General features: G+C 33.7%; 1 protein-coding gene across 3 annotated transcripts in view; it reads right to left on the minus strand.

Annotated features, from left to right (window-relative positions):
• USP8 (ubiquitin specific peptidase 8) overlaps positions 1–21,668 on the minus strand; it is a 47,947-nt gene that overhangs the window by 14,432 nt on the left and 11,847 nt on the right. For 2 of the 3 annotated variants that reach the window (XM_043472002.1, XM_043472003.1), the window contains 9 exons: positions 20,772–20,940; positions 17,862–18,006; positions 13,427–13,512; positions 11,731–11,893; positions 9,289–9,331; positions 7,503–7,647; positions 3,507–3,669; positions 1,218–1,362; positions 695–915 (listed from right to left, as the gene is read on the minus strand). In XM_043472002.1, coding sequence (XP_043327937.1) covers positions 695–915; positions 1,218–1,362; positions 3,507–3,669; positions 7,503–7,647; positions 9,289–9,331; positions 11,731–11,893; positions 13,427–13,512; positions 17,862–18,006; positions 20,772–20,875 — 1,215 coding nt within the window. In that variant the 5' untranslated portion in view covers positions 20,876–20,940. The remainder of the gene's footprint in view (positions 1–694; positions 916–1,217; positions 1,363–3,506; positions 3,670–7,502; positions 7,648–9,288; positions 9,332–11,730; positions 11,894–13,426; positions 13,513–17,861; positions 18,007–20,771; positions 20,941–21,668) is intronic. The other variant, XM_043472004.1, reaches the window with a different exon arrangement.

The following is a 21,668-nucleotide window of genomic DNA, read 5'->3' on the forward strand; positions in this document are numbered from 1 at the left end:
TAAATTTTCTAATCAGAGCCTGCTCCACAAACCAGATGTTACCTACTTCAAATATGAAATATTATTTAAATATCTGAGAAAAAAATTTAAAATGCTAAAAAAAATCTTACTGGAAAATGCACAGGAAAGAATTAGTTTACCTTCCTTTAAGTAAAATCTAGTGACAAGAAAGATGTTATAATTTTTTATTATAACATATTTTATGTAAGCTCTTTTAAACAATTATTGTTAAAATATGCCTATTATTTATGTGTCAAAGTCTAAGGCAATCAAACTAAAGAACTATTTCAAAACCAAAATACTGACATCATATATCTATCATCTGTAAGCCAAACTATCTGGGAAAATACTATGAATTAAATTTATAATAAACACCTGCAAGTGTTGTTCAAGTTCATTGTGCTAAACTGTCTTCTATTAGTACTGCCTATACTAAATGGACCCAGTTAGGTTGAAAATCCTTTCAGTTATCTGTTCTGATATTGCTGTGGCAGTGAGACAATTACAATGAAGCTTCTTTTAATGGCAAAAATGTACCAATATACCAAAAATAGAGGAATACAGATTTTTTCACTATTTTTCTTTCTAAAATACTGAAGGTATATATACACTAGATACATATTTCTATACTATATACTTAATATAATATTAAAAGAAAAGACATAATAAAGTTAAAAGAAAACCAAACACTTACCTGTGGAATATTCTTTAAAATAGGCACTGGCTGAATTATGGGTGAGACATCAGATTTAGAAGCAGCAATTGGTTCAACTGGAGCTGATATATTCAGTGGTCCCATTCTCTCATTTTGACTGTTTATCAATTCTGTATTTTCACTGATTTCTATAGGAGGTATCATCTGGGCAGTAGGTTTAGAAGGAACTGAGTCTTCCAGTGAAGGGTAAGTAAAGTCCACTAAAATCCCCAAAAGATAAATATATTCTTGAAAGAAGAGCAAATCCCACAAACAGTATTTCATGTCTCATGCATGTTCTATGTCATAGTTAAACATAAAGTAAGCAGTGACAACCACAACAGTCTTAATGAATTGATAAACATTAACTTTCAGACTGTGGACATCTTGTATTTTTTATGCCTAAAAGCAAACTGCTATCTAACAGGACAAATGCACACACAACCAAGAACACTAGCCTGAGAACAGAAAAAATTTTAAATTTTACCAAAGCAATTTTAAACAAAAATTTTCACATACATACATGAGACAGACACCTCTTCATTCTTGCCTCGTGGGGGTGGCGTAACTTTAGCATTTGTTGTATACTGTGGATAACAAAGGAGCCAGTTTTCATAGCCTCCTTCTAAAACCAAAGGTTCCTTGTGCAGGACAGCTTTACTTTCCCACTATAAAATAAGGAAATACTATGTTTATTAATATGGCAGCAGTCTCTTGACAGCTAAAAACACAACAAACCTGAATATTAAATTGTTTTTAAAAGATCCATTTCTTGTAAATGATTACAAAAAAGAGACAGCTGAATTCAAAATTCAGCATTTAATGAAACAAATGGATAGATCAGGTTTTTTTTTTTAGATCAGGTTTTTAAAATCACACAAGTAATCCATGATCTTAGAAGAAAAATAGGAACACAACTTAACATACAATAAAAACCTTCTATAATATAACCTTATCACCCAGAAATAACACTCCAACATTTTAGTTTATTCTGTTTTCTATATATACTTTTTCATTTTTAATAAAATAATGAAACTTACACTGCTTTTCTTTTATATGATCATCTGTTATCCATAAAGAGCTATATCATCATCTGTAATGACCAGATAATATTCTATTTTATACAGACACATATATACACACACACACCAAAACTGAATCAATTGTTTCAACAATTATTATTTTTCCTATTTAATTATAAAAAATGCTACTAAAGATCCTATACATATACCTAATTGACTCCATTAGGAAAAGTTCCTAGAAGTGGAGAGGGTAGGCCAAGAACATTTTAAGGCTTTTAATATATATTGCTAATCTTTGAAATGAACTTTTAAAATTATGTTTGTGTATTTCTGTACAATAATTTACTAAAACCATTAGCTTAAAAGATGCCATCAAACTGCCCTTCTAAAGACAATGCCAATTTACACATTTACCATCAGTATATGAGAATGCCCATTATAAGTCCTTATAATTTTTACCAAACTGGTGGACATAAAATGAGTTGTATTAGCACTTATATGTGAAGTTTAACATCTTTCAATACATTTATCAACCCTTTATGCCTTACCTTAATCTCATCTTTTGCCCATTCTTCTACAGATTGCTATTTTTCTTAGTGAATGTACTCTGAGTATTAAGGAAAATAAGTTTTTGTCTTATTACAAATATTTTCCCTGACTTTTTATTTGTGGTATTTTCAGTACAGTCAAATATATGAGCCTCTTTGGTTCAGGATCAAGGTAATAAAAACATTTATCAATGGTTTTTCCTGGTAGTTCATTGTTTCAATCAACATATTTATGCCTTTTACCCACTTGGAATCTAGTGTGGTCTAAGAAATAAGGCAGAGATCCTTTCTTTTACTTACTGGCTATCCAGCTGTCCTCAGACCAGTTATTTCAGTCCATCTTTTCCTCACTGATCTGTTATATCATCTTTATATGTACTAAACTTACAGGTACCTTAGGCTTACCTATATGAAACTGTCATTTTTTTTAGTGAAAACTAGGTGAATACTGGCAATTTCATATATCAGCCTACACCTGGGTATATTCTGTGATTTCCCACTTTGAAGCATGATTGTTTCAAGGCTTTTAAGACTGCTCTCCTAGAGGACAACATTCCATCAACTGACCCTCCTACCAGCACACTGAGTTTTATTTCTTACCACATGCTCACCAGCATTTAGTGCTATAATTGTTTAATAACTTAACATATTAAACCGAGTATTATTTTTATCTTTGTTAATCTGTTCACGACAGTGACATTAACTGTTTGAATTTGCATTTCTGATTACTAGTTATGTTGATATTTTTATGTTTTTGTCACTTTCATATCTTCGGTTTATGTCTGTGTCTACTACTTACATCAACATTTTATCTTAAGTAATTTTCTTATTTATTTACAAAAACTCTTCAGATTTTAGGTGTTCTAAATCAGTGTCATATCTGTTGCAAATATTTTTGCCTTCTGCCTTCAAATCCGGTACATTTTTTCACACCTAAGTTTTTATTTTATTGTCATATCTATCAGTCTTTTTTCCTTAGTGATTTCTTCCTTTATGTTTCATAACAAAAACAGCATTTTCCAGATAATTTAATTTCTGAAAGTTCTAATTATCCTACTATTAAGATCATTTTAATGTTACTGGGTGATGCAAAACTAGTCTTTTAAATCTGAATTTCTTAAAAGTCTACAACCAAAGCATGATGGATCTTCATGTCCTTAAGATAATCAACTAGTCCACATACCTTTCTAACAACCAGAGAAGGCTTGCAATTACAGTAAACTAACAAGGAAACTTGCTAACCTTGAAAAGTGCATCTTTCAGACTCCGTAGAGTTGTCCCAAGTTGTAAATCTTTTGCAGAACTAAACCAGTCAAGAAGGACCACATAATCCACACTCCCCCTCTTCTTCCATGTGTCTTTAGAATCATCTGGGAGGTTTGCTTCAATCCAACTAGCAGTGACTCTGAAATGTATTAACATTTGTATTGGGGCGAAAGTAGATAAGAGGTCCTAATATACTATTATAAGACACTGAGTTTTGTTCTACAGTCTTTATCATACCATAGCAAACGTTTTTCTTTTTTTTTTGGCCATGTCATGGGGCTTCTGGGATTTTAATTCCCCAACTAGGGACTGAACCCAAAGCCCTTAGCAATAAGAGCAGAGTCCTAACCACTGGACCGCCAGGGAACTCCCCATATCATAGCAAACTTTAAGACAGTTTCCTTTCTAAGGTCAGACTATATGTTAAGAACAGCCTAAAATGTTTAACAGCTTCACTAATGCATAATATTAAAATATATTTTAGTAATTATTAGAGACTGAAAGAAACAGACTCACTTGACCCTTAATATTAGAAAAAGGGGTGGGGGGCAAAAAATGAAAACATAGGAACTCATCTGAGTACATCTCAGTCAAATATAAATAATGGGGGAGAAGGGTAACACTTTTATATTTCAGTTGTTATACCTATACAGATAATTAATAAGTAACCAAATACCAAAATGCTTATTTAACAAACACGTACAGCATTTACTATGTGCCAGGTGCTATTCTAAATGTTTTATTCTCACTGACCTTCCCTAGATCCTCACTATACTCCTATAAAATAGGCATTATTATCCTTACAGATGGGGAAACTGAGGCGCAAAGGGGTTGAGTATCCAGGTTACAGTTGCCGCTAGCACGTGTGTACACTCTCAGCTGTTCTGCTGTGCTGCCTGCTACATCATTACCTGTGAATGATACCAAGGCTACACTAAAGCATGTTCTGCACTTCCTCCTTTGCTCACACAAAAGCTTAAATTCTTACCTAAAGAGCCCAGGGCATGGCTCCTACCTCTATTCCTATTACTTGAACATTCTTATCATTGCTTAACTTATTCCGCTCAACTCCATTCCACTCTTCGCTGCCTTGTAACTCCTGGTTTGGGCACGTATGCTCCTGCCTAAAGCACCTCTGCTCCTACTGTCCCCTCTGCCTGGAAACCCTCTTTCCTCAGGTAACTGCGTCACTCATTTCCCTTATCTCAAGGTTAGCTGAGGGATAGCTTCTCCATGAAACCTTCATGGATTAAAATGTTTAATACTCACCCCAACATACACACTTAACACAATCATCTCCATAGCACTTATCACTGGCAGATGTACATTTTAAGGTTTATTGTCTGTCTCACCTATTCTACCACCCTGTTAAAATATTAGCTCCATGAAGCAAAGATTTCTGTCCAGTGATTTAGCCTCAGCTCTTAGAACCACAGTAACAGCCCATCATGAGTGCTCAGTAAATATCTGCTGAAATGATGGAATGAATAATACAGATTTGCACCTCCAGGTAAGGAATTCCACATTATTCCTAGCAAAGCACCTAGGCATTTCAGTATTTAACTGGTGATACTGGCAAACTGGGCAAAAATTTGTATTTTAAGTAAAACTAAATGGTTTAGATAATTTAAGAGGAAAAAAACTTGTTCCTATATAACAATGTTGGTTACCATATCTTCTAGGAAATAAGGGGAAAAAAAGAAATATAAAATACTGTTTTATAGTTAAGTCTCACTTGATATACAAAGATTAGAGATTAAAAGGATGCTTGGTCAACAAAGAAGGAGGAAAACTGAAACATGATATTCTTAAGGACAATTTCTGACTCTAAGGATATATTTGCCTAAATACACTTCGTCTAAAAACTCCTTAGTGTTCTTCAGAACTTTAGTTTGGAAAGCAATAATATCAAGTCAGTACTCCTCAAACTTCAGTCCTTCACGTACCCCCTTCACAAGTTGCTGCAACTCTGCTCTCCTTTGTCTACTATGTAATGTTTTAACTATTTAATTGAAAGTGAACCTTTACTTGAATTGTTTTTAACAGGAAAGTGTATGTTCCTATATGCATGAAAAAACAGCATCATGTCCAATAAATAAAGGATAATCCTAAAAGTAAATAAAACAGATCAGTGAATTATGCTATGTTCAGATAATAGATAACCATACAGCAATGAGGATAAACAAATTACAACCGCACACAATAATATACATGACTCTCACGAACAGAAGGTCAAGTACAAGAAGCCAGACATTAAAGACTTTAGACTGTGTAATTCCATTTATATAAACTACAAAACAAACCTGTTGGTGGCTCCCTTGGGTGGACGGGGGATATGGGTAGCCACAGACAGGTAGCGTAAGGGAGGGCTCCTAGAGTGATGGCAATGTTCTGTTTTTTGGTCGCTAGCTAAATGGATGCACTCAGTTTTTGAAAACTGACTGGGCTAAATACTTAGGATAAAAGTGGTTTTGTATATATATAAAATACTAGTAATACAGGTATTCACCATCAGATAGCTGTAGATATTGTTACCTGTAGAGAACTCTGAGGCCTGCTCTCTGGCAAGAAGGGGATATTAACAAATACTAAAAAGGAAAGCTAGCAACAAACTGAAACATCTTTTAACTAATTCAGAAGGACTGAAACAGAAATTAAAAGGTAATCATTTTCTTGGTATGCAATTCATTGATCTTCAATCTTCAACCTAAACTCACCTTGAGTTTCACATTAGTCAAATTCTTGCATTTTGGGAAACAGATAATCAACAAAAGCCAGCAGCATTCTGTTAGTATAGGTAGGACCATGGAAGATTAGTCATAACTCTGTCTTTTAAAATCCTGGAAAAATTCATACCTACTTGATTAGACTATGTACTCTAACCTCATTTTTTTCCTTTTTTAAAAATTCTTATTTTACTTAAAAATTTTTTTTCTTTTTTCCCCCTTTGTCTTTTTTTCTAATCTCATTTTTAAATAGCATATTTACAAAGCACTCTATTCTTCAGGTTGAGCAATTATAAGCCTCGGCAATGTGCAAATTTTATTACCTAACTCTAAAAATGTATCTTTTTAAGATTCCTTAAGTTATACCATAGATTTTAACTAATCCAGTCTCATAAACTAAGAGCTAGAGAAGTTATATAATTTTTCTAACACTCATAATAATCAAAACAGCCATGGAACTGGAGTTTTAGCTCTGTCACTATTATGATAATAGTTTCTAATATACAATATATTCATGCAAGTAACTTTAAATTCTTTTACAGGTTAAAGGCTGTCTTATTAAAAAAGAAATAAAAAGATTAGTAGGTCCTTACTAGTGCCAGGCACTGTGCTAAATGTATGCATATGTAAAATCTGTCATTTAAACTTCTCAAAACTTCTCAGATAGGTACTATTATTATCCCAGCTTCACAGATGGAAACATGGGCTTAAGAGAGGTTAGATTACTAGCTAGAAGTAATGTAGCTAGTAAGTGACAGAAATATACAGTCTGAACACAGCCTGATTTTAGAACCTATATTTTTTTCTTAATCACTTAGCTAACCTGTTACTTCTTCAAGAAAGTATTTGTGTACTCTCTTACCACAGGTAATAGTATGGGGAACTTAAAAATATAAAAAAATTCAACTAGTTTATGATTTAGTCAGTTTTGTAGATATGATTCACAAGCTCAAAAATAAAAAACAGGAGAAATTACTCAACAAACACCTGGGGAAAGAAGACATATGAAAGCAGTTTCATTCCTCTTCTAATAAGGCTCCTAATGCCACAGACAGGAAGAAATAGCCAAACCGGAATGTCTTTTACACTACCCTACAGAAAGGGTAAGGTGTGCCACTGAGGAACAAAGAATGAAAAGGACCACAGGAAAAGAAAAGACTGCCACATTTAGCATGGATGCTAAGTTGCAACATTTACTACTGTCCACAGTTTACCATTTTATCTAAATATACATACAATGACTCACCCTGGACTGATGGCTTCTTCGGGAACACTGAGAGAATCTGAAATATGGGAATCCAGATAATCCTGCATTCTTCGAGCATCCATTATAATCAAGCTGATGTTTTTATCCATCATCATTGTGTATAGCTCCTTCGCTGTGATTGCTCCTTGGAATTGAGAGAGACAATATAAGTGACAAGAAACACCCAGTTCCATGTGCTATCATATCACTGACCACATGACAAGCATAGTTTTTCCTGGAAGTGTTGTATACTTGCTGTTGTATCACATTATTTATTACCTTTTAAACTAACTTTATACACAATTTGCTTTTGACATTTATCAAGAAACTAGTTCAAAGCTTTGTTTATAAAGACTTAAATACCAAAACTTGCTGGTGATATTACAACTACATCTGGTGTTGGCTCTGCTGTTGTATAAAATATTCATAATATGTGTCTCATGAAAATATTCTAGTTTAAAAGTCTCCTTAGGGTCTTTTGGGGGCTATCTGAAAACCTTGTAGATTTCCTAGAATAATAAGCCAAAAGTTTGTTATCTGTGTCCCACATCTGGGGTTGGTTAACCATGGTCACCTGTTTTCACTGGAACACAGCTACACTCATTTGTTTACATATTGTCTATGGCTGCTTTCATGTAAGGACCACAGGGCTCCTCAAGCATAAAATATTTAATATTGAGCCCTTTAATATTTAGCCAACATAAATATTCCCTATGTTGCTATTTTCCTTCCAGGTTCTACCACCTGAAGTGAAAGACTGAAAAGTACTACCAGGAGGCTTAAATATGTACAGAACTATTTCACCTGTGTGAAGAATATAGTCATGCTACCTCCAAAGCTAAAATACCCAGTTGCTAATAACCATCTTACTTCCTTTTCTAACCACCAAGATCACTTTGATATTAAAACAGTCTGAAGAGTGAAAACAAACCACCAAGAAGGGTAACATCTAAGCGGGGTGAGATACAAAAGAACATGTGGATAAAAACTAATCTTAGAATGAATTGGTAACGGCTTTTAGGAAGGTCCCTTACTATACTCAGTTTTACTTTCTAAACTGTTGTATGGCAATATTTTAAATAGATAATTTTAGTGTTACAATTACTGTTGAAGTTAAATCTTTTCTGAGAGAGGAAAACTTAGGTAACTGCCTAAGTCTTATTGTTTAGGTCACACCCTTGTTACTGGCACATCAACACCACCTATGGATAACATCCAAATTACTGGTTCAGACTTTTTTTGAGGGGAATGAAAAAGGCTTTGAATAATTAAGTCTACCACTTAGACTCATAAGTACTAACAGTTACTTATATGAAGTTTACTGTGTTCTAAGAGTATCACATGTATTAACTCAATCAGTCCTTACAATAACTCTAAGAAATAGATGCAATTATTATCCCCATCGTATGGGGGGGGAGGGGACTGAAATAGAAAGGCGAAGTAATAAGCTCAAAGTGAAACTCAGAAGAGTGTATTCAAACCTGTTAAGTCTGACTTCTGAGACTCCAGGCTCTTAACCACTATGCTAAGGTACATCTTGGGGGAAAAAGAAAAATGACAAGTACCGACTGTAATTTTGATGTTTTCAAACGCATATTACCAAAAATATTCCCTATGATATCTAGATATAGACTATAGTGCATCTTCAGTATTATTGTACAAGTCAGGAAAAATGATAGACGCTCACGTATAGATTAAACGAAATGCTAAGATCTCACTGTGTAAAATCCGAGATCAAAAGATCTCAATAATAACCTAAAAACTCCCTCTTTCTGAACACACTTACCTTTCTCTGTAGTCTCATTTTTTTCACTCTTTTCACCATTTATCTATTTCACAGGGAAAAAAAAGTTTCAACTTTAATAGAAACAAAAATTTTTACAGAAAGAAAAAGTTCAACTTTAATACTTCTTTGAAACTGAAAGGAAATTCTAGGAAATGCAATGTGCAGGGTATTGGCATTTTATAAAAATACAGACAAACAGTAATGGCATTATCAGACAACTCTGACAACAGATAAAACAACTAGTAACATATCACATTCATATGTCATTTCCTCAAACTCTTCTCCAGTTAAAGGCAAAATATGATTTCAAAGCACAGATTATTAGAGAAATTTAGTCTTTAACTTAACAAGCCAGCACTTCTTATAGTGAAATAAAAATCCCATTCCCTTCAGCATCCTCCAGTATAGACTTAAAGGAAAATGAATTAATACAAAATTTTATAAATTTGTATTTCCTAACCAAGATAAAATGGGATAATTCTCTAAGGCAGTAGTTCCCAAACTTTTTGGCACCGGGGACTGGTTTTGTGGAAGACAATCTTTCCATGGACCAGGGTGTGGATGGTTTTGGGATGATTCCAGTGCGTTACATTCTTTGTGCATTTCATTTCTATTATTACTATGTCAGCTTCCACTCAGATCATCAGGCATTAGATCCCAGAGGCTGTGGACCCCTGCTCTAAAGTACTAACTTATTTTGCAGATGGGAAAACTAAGGACCCACAAGAACTTATAGATCTATTTCTGCAGCACTAAAAGTAAAAAAAAAAAAAAAAAAGTATATTATGTGCCTCCTAATATGATATAATATAAAGTACACAGTATCACCTATGAAGCATTCTTGTCAAAAAAAAAAAAAAAAACTGAACCTCAATCTAATCGAGCTCTTAGGTTGAACTTCCAGCCTACAGGAAATACAGGAGACAGAGGAACAAGTGATGTGACACAGGTGGAAGTAATCAGATAAATCCATAATGTGGTTCATTTTACAGAACTGATCTAGTATTAAAAAGCCAAATGCAAGAAATGAAAAATGAGAAGGAGACTCAAGTACAGGATGCTTTAGAGACTTAAGAAACACTGCGACCAAAAGACAATGAGCGGACCTTGTTTGGATCCTGATTCAAACCGATCAACTCTAAAAAATCATTATGAGACAAGTGGGTAAATATAAATATAGACTAGGCTTTAATTTATATCAGAGAATTATTGTTAATTTTGTGAGGCAGGAAAACAGCACAGTAGTTATTAAGAAAAATGTTCCTTTCTTTGAGATGCATACTAAAATATTTAGCAGTAACATGATATGTCGTCCAGAATTTGATTGAAGAAAGAGGGGCAGATAAAAACCATGGCAAACGTTAGTTGATTATTGAAGCTGTGCTAACAGAATTTAATTGTATTCTCTTTTCAATATAAAAAGGCTAAACAAAAGTAAAAGTAACGAAAGATAGCCTTGCTGTTGGAAAAGCAGCAAAATCAAAGTTTAAAAGTTCGTTCATATAATTCTGGGAATCTTTTTTTTTTTTATTAGCCATTTGACCTATAAATGAATATGTCTCTACAGCAGTACTATTTATCTTATCAGTTCCTAAAATCAAAAGATTGGATTTCTTCACTTCTTTTTACACAGTGCCTAGCCCACTGTCAGAAGCAATTCAACTACTACTTCTTAATGAAATCAGTGATTACCTACATACAAATGATAGGTGAAAGCTACAAAACGCTTAGGAAAAATTAAATTAGAAATCTTTACATGAATTTCAAACGTGCTTAAGGAATTACATTTTACAAAGAATAGGTTCTGAGGAGGTTAAAGGCAGGGAGTTATAGTGATAACTGGCAGGTATCACTAACGGTTCCTGGCAAACAAATGACACAGCTGAAAAGACTACAAGTTATCTTTGAACAAGATGGAACCAGAAGGAGACAAAGAGGAAGGGGAACTGGGACAGAGAAAAGACGAAAAAAAGTAAAGGGGGAAAAATAAGAATAGAAAAAAGGTTTCATACCAAAGAAACAGTGTTCCAAATCTTTCCCTGATGTAAATTACATTTATTACAAAGGAGAGACTTAAAGATCATCTATTTTAAGACCTCCATCGGCCAAACTAAGTCCCAGAACAGTTAAGCAAGACTTGATATGGGACCCGAACTCAGATATACTGAATCACAGTTCAAATGCCCTTTCCACAACTCTAGTAAAGTTTATAGTGACTGCTAAAAACTAATGAATACACACAACATATTACTGTAGAAACATCAGAAAAAAAAAATCTGGAATCAACTAAAGCTAGAATTAATTCAATTTCTAATGAAAACACATTAAATATTATCCTTATTGCCTAAAAAGAAAAGACATAGTGGTATTTCAATTCTTCTTAAGAAAATCATCTGACAAAAAGAACCAGTCTTTCGAGCTCACAGAATAAACCTGAAATACCTTTTGGGTTTTGTCTTTGGCATCCAGTACCTTTTCCAAAGAACTTTTATCTGATGTGCCATCATCCTCTCTTTCTGCTTCCTGCTTTTTCTGTTTCTGCAGCTGCTCTTTCTCCTGTCTGTCCTTTTCTTCAAGTTTTTTCCGAACTTCAGCTTCTTCATATCTAGTTGAAAAAAGAAGTCAAGATGTCTTTTACTGGCATAATGGTGGGAAGTAAAACATATCCAGTTCCCCACCTTGAGATTATTTTATGGCTGTATTCTTTCAACTGAAATTCAACTCTGCCAGTGCTCTGTTACAAATCACAAATTTGCCCTCTGTAGATTTATTTCAAATTGCTCTAAAAGCTTGAAAAGATACTCTATGCTCTCAAGTTGAAGTTCTTTAATATTCTTTTTGCTCTTTCCCTCTCACTAATTTCAATTCTTGAAGATTCAAATATGCTGCAATTTCCTTTTCAAAGGATTTACAGTCCTAAAATCCTAAAACTAACTATAAAGCCTTATTATAAAATACCTCAAAATACAAAAGTACATACAATAAATAAGTGAAAGAACCTAAAGCCCCCAAGATAGAGGAATAAAGAACATGATTATTGCTATTGATAGTATGATTAGGGAAATTTAAGCAATCCAAGAGTAAACAATAATGGGTAATCCCAAAATTAGAAGAAACTCTAATTCTACTTAGTTTGATTAACTGGCTAAAGGAGAAAGGGAATAGTGATTCTAAATTATTTCATCCACCTTAACATATTTCAGCCCCAAGATGAGCAATTCCAGAAAGGACCAAGGGAACACATTAGCTGGAAAAGATAATGTCTCAGTAAAGGCTATGATGTATACAAGTATCCCTGCTTTTCCGAAGTTTTCTTTATGCCACTTCACTTTTACAAAAGACTTACATGAGTACCTGTTTTTACTAACTGAAACAAATCTGAAGATGATTTTCACTTATAGAAAAAAGGTGAAAAATGAAAAACAAGTGTTTAGCAGTTGTTTTCAGCAAGCTGTCAGAGAAGCAGTGTACACCCGGGGCAGAGTTGGCACTGCCAAGCTCCAAACTGCAGGAGCATCTCAGCACCAAACTGTTACAGCCCTGCACTGTGTCTGAGCATCCGTGCTGTGCCTCCATGACTTGTTCTGCGCATCTGGTAACAAGGCGTCTCCTGAGGTATTACTTCTTCATCCTCTGCCATTTCAGCTTAGATATGTTTTCACACAACACTTTACTTTCAGATAGCAGGGGAAAACCTGTCTAACTATAATAGGTTGGTCCTATTAATTGATCTAAGTATTGAAAAATCCACTGAGAAAAAACAGTGAATTAAAAATAGTTCCCTTTTAATTTTGTTATTTAAAGAGTGACTAATGACTAAAAACTGAAACATATGGTGTTACAACATGTCATTGTGACATGAAGCATATGAGAAAATTATGTGTTTCTTAAGAATCCTGTCAGAAACTTAGAAAAAATTGGACTTGAGTTATAATCTAATACACCAATGCTTATCTTAACAATATATCAGTCTAAACATTTAAAATTTTCAGTAAAGAATATTAATGGTAACACATGAGTAAGACTTTTTCCCCAGGAACTGGAATTTATATGCATGGTCATATATAAATGAACAAATTCTAAACATTATTTTTATCTTCTATACATTCTTCTAAAGATTTCATAACAGTGTCCATACCTGAGTTTAAGGCTTTCAGAGAGTCTTTCAGCTTCTTCAATAGCTTTTTTGATGTTTGCAGGTCCAAGTATAGAATGAAAGTAGTCCTAAAATTATATGAAAACAACTTCATACTGTTAGTACTAGCTTCTGTACACAGCACTAATGCTAAAAACACAAAATCATGCTGTGCATATAAACAAAAGTTTAGATAAAAATATTATGACTGACTAAAATCCTTTTTAAAACTTTAAACCTACATTAGTGCATGACTTCTCCAGTTGTTTCAATATTTCTTCATATCATTAGTATGCTTAAAGGAAAATCCAGTAATTTGTAACACACCTTTAAGGAATGTAAATACTATTCTCATTGCTTATGAATAAGTGCCAAAAAGCAAACTACATATTTTAGAAGCAATATGTATTTTCCTACTGTAAATATGTTACCTAGTTTTTTTAGTCTCAGAAGCAGTAAAGCAAATTCTATACCAATCTATAGCATAGGGTTTTCCTTGTTTTAAACTGAGATGTTTCCTTCTACCTATGTTTTATACCTACCTACCTCCCAACTGGAGGTAAATTACTTTAGACATAAAACAAGTTTTACACTTGAGGAAAAACCATAATGAAAAATCAAATGTCAGGAAATAAATCATCAATAATATAATCTACATATCTACGTTAAAACACACACACACACACACACACAGGTTTAGTACATAAATTATTAACAAGCATAATGAAGTTTAAAAAAAAATCCCTTCCCTAAGGGGACGTTCACTGGATCTTGCAATTAGAGATATTTTCAAATCATGGTTGGTTTGACATGACAGTAGTATAGTGAGACTCAGCTAACTAAGTAATGGACCTAATTTACCACAGCTTATCACTATGACTTTGCAAACAGAGCCTACTAGCACAATTCACCACAAATGGTATTGTACTCAAAAGTTATAGAAGAGCTAGTAGGATAAACTTGTTGATAACAAGTATCATATGTCTATCTAGTCTAAAAGTAGATTGTATTTTAGTTGATTTTATTCTTCTAGATTAAATAAATAAAAGGGCATTCACTATGTAATTTTAATGAAAGTATAGTTTATTCAATATTATATCAACTAAAAATTGTAGTGGAAGAGAAGTGGAATTACTTCCATTATCACAATGTTCTGACTATTGATGTATTACTTTAAGAGAAAACAAAATATAATCATTATTTTAACATTTCTGATAAAAACAAAATACAAAGTAAAACCAAAAAAACACTATGATTTGCTTTATTAATTTTTTGGTATGAACTCATTTAAAAGCCTGACTTAACACTGTTGAAATGCTGAAAAAATTATGTTTGGGCAAGGCTGCTACAAACTCCCAGAAGACATTCCTCTATTATCAATGAGGTTTCTTGTCAATAATTATCTCTCTCTGTGCTCTTAAAGGAACACAGCTCAAGTAAGTATAACATTTTTCCAATTTTCAATAGCATTGATAATTAGCAGAATAATAAAAAAAAAAAGTCCAATACTTATACAACTAAAAGCATTTGCCTCTTAGGTTTACCTAGTCCTGAACACACAAATTCAAGCAATTCTTATGATTCCCGAACAAAATGGTTTACAATAATAATATTTAGGATTAAAAATAATAATAATGATATTTAGGATTAATTATCAAGATCACCATGGAGATTTTTAAAAAATTTAAAAGGAATAAAAATATTCTAACTGCATCTAGACTTTGCTATACTATTTTCAGTATATCTGCCTTCCCTCTTTTTCAGATAACCCTAAAAAATTGTTCATAAACTGATATTTTTCAATGAGTAAATAATAAACATGTTTTCTACTAGTGAACTTGCTAAATTAACAAGTTTTCTCTAAATGTTTGTGTAAAACCAGTGAAAAATGTAAGCTTCTGAAGAAGGCTAGTCACATTGCATTCTGTCCCTTCTGGATTTAAAGGATGAAAACCAGAAAATATGTAGTTACTAAAATTAATACTTCCCATACTTAAACTGCACCAGAGAAGCTAAGCTAAATAAAACAAAAAACAGTTCTAAGACTGAAGCAGATGTGGTACCCCAGACAGAGCAAATGGAAAAAAACAATCCGTTTACAGAAAACCAAGAACTGAACATCTGCAGCATATGAAGTAAAAGCTTGGGTTACTTGAGCCTTTGGAGGGAGCTTCCTAACTGAACAAGTCCTGCCACTTTCAACTATTAATGGATACCCTCTTCAGAAATGCAATAGATACTCTGTGGAAATGGAAAAATTTCTCACTGATTAAAATTTACTCCAACCTCTTCAAGCTTTAAAAAAAAAAAAAGTAAATACATAACCATTCCCAATCTTGTCAAAGAAAAAAAAAGTAACCACTAAGTTAGAAAAATAAAGCAAAAGTTAAGTAAGTACATAAAAAAGTTGGCTCTACCACAAAAGACAAAAAAGCAGACACCAAAACTACCGAAGCTCTCCAAATCTTCAAATCTTTCAATAATATTTACTTTAGTACATACTTTTACATTTCTTTTTAAGCAGTATCTTTTTTATATTTCTGACAGAATTCAGATTTATGTTTTAATGCATAAAACATGTTTACAATAGTAATAAGAATAACTGCCACCATTCATTCAATCACCCACCCATATTTAGAGAATACTTACAGTATGACTGAAATAATAATACAGGACTTATCTCTGATTCTTGCCACAACCCACCAAGGAGGTTCCCCTCTACAGGAGCTGGGGGTGCTCAGCAAAGATGAAGGAACCTGCTCAGGAGCCCAAAGTGAGAGGGTGCAATCCCAACCCAGGCATGTTCTACCCAGCCTGTGATGTTTCTGTGATGCCACCAGGGTCTTCCAGCACTGGGTTCTTTTTATTATTTATCCAGCTTCTGCAAAGCTTTTAGTTGTGGTAGTCCTTCATAACTCATACATATGTATATAGCAGAGTAGCTTTTCTTTAGTTTTACGTTGAGCAGAAACAACATGACTCAAAGACCCTCTGAGTAAAATGTCCACTACATCATTGTTATTTTCAGAAATCTTCCAGTGGAGTTAGGAAAAACATCAGGGATGACAGGAAGTATTAAATACATGAATTGTATACTGGTTCTAAGCAGTATCTTTTTAACAGATATGGTAAAAAACCATCAAATTGGGTGCAAGATAGGATCAAAGAGGGTGCAAGATAGGGTTCCATCTTTATCTGAAGGTAATTATGTCCAAGAATGGCCCAAGGGCAGGACCATTCCACCCACCTGTAGACAGGAAGGTGAACCTCCAAATGCAGGGGGCTACCTTTCCAAAGCTAGATCTAAAACCCTGTAAAGATTACTAACATAATTTTGCTGGTAAGAAGAAACACCAGCAATCATTTGTCACCATTAAAGAAAATAGTAAAATTATCCCATAACCCACAACCAAAAGAAATTATCAGTCCCACTACTGTGGACAAAAAAAAGAGGTTACTTTGAAGAGTAAGAGAACTTTTCTTTTTATGCTTCTGTAAGTCAATTTAAATGAGACAAGCTAATTCTGCCACAAGTGAATCAAAGTAAAAAATCACAATATTGAAAATAAAAAAGAAAGAAAAAAAAAATCACAATATTAATTCAAGAATGGCTTGTCTACCAGATAAGAAATCTATAAATAGGATTTTGCTACTATTCTCTAGTAGCAAGATCATTCCTAGGTAAAGGTAGAACCATGAACACAAACACACACACACACACACACACACACAAAAAGAACCAACACAATATTCTTCCCATTTCTTTAACCCAGTTTCTATTTTCTTCTTTTGTTTGTTTCTGGTGTGATAAAAACACAACCACCTTCTCCAGCAACACTTATCCCAGGCAAAAATCCTCTTTACCCACTAACACCTCTCCCACAATCCCTCCTGGTGCTTCAGCAAATTAAAAGAAAGGCACCTGGCTCAAAGGATTGAAAATAATAAATAAATATATAAAAATGGAAGTGATCAACATTAATTTTGCAAGCTGAGATCTTTAATATGGCTATGATGTCAATTAAATGTAAGAGCTATCACATAAAAACAAGTGACTAAACCCTGACTCTTGAGAAAGTACAATTACAGTCATATTTTTCTTATTTAATGCATGAATAAACTGAATCCTTCCATTTGACCTGGCAATAATTACAACAGAAAACTAACTATGAGTCTGTATGTTGCTATAAACTTGTACTAATCCAAAGCAAATGAAGTATGTATATACAGTGTGAGTATGTACATACACACACACACACACACACACACACACATATAAGTTTGCAAACAATTAAAGTAAATCTTTAGTTAGCTTTTTCTGCTTGCAGAAGAATTTGCATTTGCTGCTAAATTTCAGGGTTAGTTAAAAATTTTAGAGATCAACAGCTCCACCGTGTAAAAATAACTTAGCAAATAAAAGCTTAGAAATAAAGGGTACCTGCTGTTGCTTGAAATCAGGCCTTTTTTTAATAAGATTATAAACAGTCACATATTTCATATACAGCACATAGGCCCTTTCCTCATCACGATCTAATCTGCTTTCTTCTGCAGTCTTGAAGATCTTCAGGGCACTCTGTACATAACTTAAAATTAGAGAAAAAAATAATTAAAACACTTGACATCTGGGAGGAAAAAGTCATGTATAAAGTCTACAGAGAATCTCAATACATTTCATAATTTAGACTGCACAACTTCAGAATTGATAAAAAGTTAGATATAAGTTTGGATACAACAGGAAAATCTCCCTTATGCTACAATTAAATACTTACATTTCCTAAATTGTTTGTATGTCACCAAACTGTTCAAAATGCATCTAAGACTAGTTTTAAAAGATTTACTACAAAAGGTAATCCTGAGGCAAATAGTCCTCCAGCATCCATATAATAGTCATACTCTACAATTAAAGAACAGAGCTGTACACTACTCATACTGAAGTAGCGGAGATAAAATAGTTAGTATTTTAAAGTTAAATACTATTCAATTCTCCTTAATCTTTTCTAATTAACCATGATGTAAATTTCTCCCCACCCAAGAAACTAGAACCAGGAAAGGGGACATGAGTTTAATCTTTTAGAGTCTTCTATACAATAGCTGAATGATTCACTGGGCCTAAAAGGAAAAGAGATTTAAAGTCTAAAAACATGTCATCTTAAAACTCCACTCCAATAAAATAATTTGAGGATTCTATGGCATTCATTCTAAGGACATTTTCCTGATTTAACAGCCCTCAGAAAGCAAATTAATAAAACAAACATTTCTACAAGAGGAATTCATTCACTTACGACTAAAGTTTCACCAATCAAGTTATAGTACCAATGCTTATACACAATATGCTTTATCAATAATTTATCTCTACAAAGCAGTGCATCCTGTTTTCTATATTTTTCAAACTATGCTCTAAGACTGAGACATGGATTAATGATGAAGTTGGTCAGGTGAAGGAATTAGAACACCACAGAGAGGGACAGGGGCCGAAGCAGTCTTTAAGACCGGAGGTAGTCCTACACAAGAATCATCTCGGTCAGTGTGTATGCCCTCTCAAGGACAGCATTGAAGTCCTAGAACAGAGGTAAATCACATCAAAGCTTAGTAAGGAGATTCTCTGAGTTTAGGAGTGGGTACAATAGCCTTTAGGTTTTTCCAAATTTCTTTTCACTATGATGCATGTAAATCTCATGAGCCCATACGTACCAGATCCAGCTGAGATGGCTGCAATGCCTCTGTGAGTCCAATGAACCAGCCACAAATCCTAAAAGGATTCTAGCATCTGCTAGACTGGTACTATGACATTGTAAGAATATGAGTTGTGGCGGTACATTTAGGAAGTTTTTCCAAGATACCACTTCCTATGGGGTCAGGGTCGTCCTAGAGCTAAAGCAGACATTGCTAAAAATGATTTATCTATTTTAAGATTAGATGAAGCTCTCCAAGAAAGCTTCAAGGTGGTTTTATCCTTCCCACTATTTCCTATTTGAAAATCATTCCAAGCGAGTTTAACAGAGCTACTTTCTCTATCACCCCATCAACACCAACTTGGCTCAAGAAGTAGGCCAGTCACTCTCTCATTCTTCCTACCCCTTCCCCACCCAAAAATCTTTTTGAAAGCCCATATTATCTTTAGTAATCTTTAAAGTATCAGTTCATTCTAGAATTTTCTTTCCTGACCTTCTTTAAAATTCTTACTATTCTGTCTTCATCCATGTTTTATTGGTATTTTCTTCCTATCTTGTTTATTTCCTCTAGAAAATGACTTATAAAGATGTCCCAGTGCAATCACAGGTTTAAGATGCCTCTTCACAGGTTCATTTAGAATCATATATATTATTTTTTAGAGCCTTATATTTATCTCCAGTCACAGAACACATGTCTTCCCCCAATTTCTAAAATCTGACTGCCTCAAGTGTAGGGTGTAAGGCTGCCAAGACCCACCTTTCTTTCTGAAACTCTCTCAACTCCGTAATAACATAGTTACATATGTCCAAATTGTCTCCTTTGTTGGTCAAAATAAATTCAGAAGAAAAGTTCCTCTACTGCCTCCTGTCCTTTACCAGAGATAAAACTATCAATAAGTTACAATTTTAGTGATACCCCATTTTAAGCTAAATAACTTCCAGTAAACATCAAAATACCCAGACTTCTCCATCTCTACTATGTTTTATCTCAGGGCAAATTCAGGAAGGTATCATCTCTAGCCTCTACTACAACATAGAGTTGACTTCAACATAGATCACATGTTCTCAAAAACAGAAACACAAAAAATATATCATTATGTTAAAAGTTCATGTCAAACTGGCACAAATACTGTGCTGAATACTGCATAAAAAAATACATATTTCTTCTTTTTTAATCAAAGAAAGACTATGCTAGAACCATATTTTATATGTGAGATATATAAGAATAAAAATGATCTTCAATTAAATACGTTTATACTGTTGCAAAGACATTAACTGTGGCTGAATGAGGTTTACAGAATCCTTGCAGACTTTACCTCTTAAACTTATGATGTGATATATTTGTCCAGAGAACAGATAATATGCATATTAGCAGAATATGTATATATTTTGCCAAGATAAAATTAAGAACTTCTCTAACTCATTTAATAAAATGGAAATGAATTAAAAGTTAATAGCTATCCCCCACGTTTCATAAGGTTATTTTATATCACTTTGCTTTTACAGAAGACCTAACTCAATATCTCTTTTTCAGGAACAGAAAGAAATTCAAAGGGGATTTTTGCTTTCATGAAAAAAGGTAATTGTTTCCTTTCTTTACACCATTTTGGCTTACCAAACACTTCATAATAGCGGATGATACATAAATATGACTCAAACTAGCAAAGTATACATACTTCTTAGTGCTTATTTTCTCTGGTTTAACTTCTGTCTTCTTATTGAGGTCTTTTAGTGAAGAACTGAGGTAGAGTTCTTTAGGAACTGAAGCCACGGCAGGCATGATGAATAATCTCTACTCTTCCACTTCCGCAGTGAATGGTGTACTTCATTAAAAGGAGTTCTTTCCTGAAACAAAATGAACACAAATAATCCTAAATCCATCGACAGATGAATGGATGAAGAAGATATAGTACATATATACAATGGAATACTACTCAGCTATTAAAAGAATGAAACAATGCCATTTGTAGCAACATGAATGCAACTAGAGATTATTATACTAAGTGAAGTCAGTCAGAAAGAGAAAGACAAATATCATATTCTATCACTTATATGTGGAATCTAAAACATGGCACAATGGAACCTATCTAAAAAACAGAAACAGACTCACAGACATAAAGAACAGACTTGCGTTTGTTGGGGGGAAGGCACAGTAGAGAGGGTCGGGGGAGAGGGCTGGACTAGGAGTTTGGAGTTGGTGGGTGCGAAGTATTACATTTTGATAGGTAAACAACAAGGTCCTAATGCATAGCACAGGGAACTAAATTCAACATTCTGTGATAAACCATAATGGAAAAATATGTAAAAAGAATGTATAAAGTATATCTGTATAACTGAGTCACTTGGCTGTACGGCAGAGATCGGCACAACAACTGTAGATCAGTTTATACTTCAATTAAAAAAGAGGTAACTTTTTTCCTATCACTTACTTCCACAATCTTAATGCTCTTCATTCTATCAGTTTACTAGTATTAGATGAATGGACATCAATGAACACCGACTCCTATGATGCTGAGTAAGGTACAACTTAAGGGGGGAAAAGGGTTCTGCTCACCTATGTGAAACTCCAAAAG

The sequence above is a fragment of the Cervus canadensis genome, chromosome 6 (assembly GCF_019320065.1).
Source record: "Cervus canadensis isolate Bull #8, Minnesota chromosome 6, ASM1932006v1, whole genome shotgun sequence".
Classification (NCBI taxonomy): domain Eukaryota; kingdom Metazoa; phylum Chordata; class Mammalia; order Artiodactyla; family Cervidae; genus Cervus; species Cervus canadensis.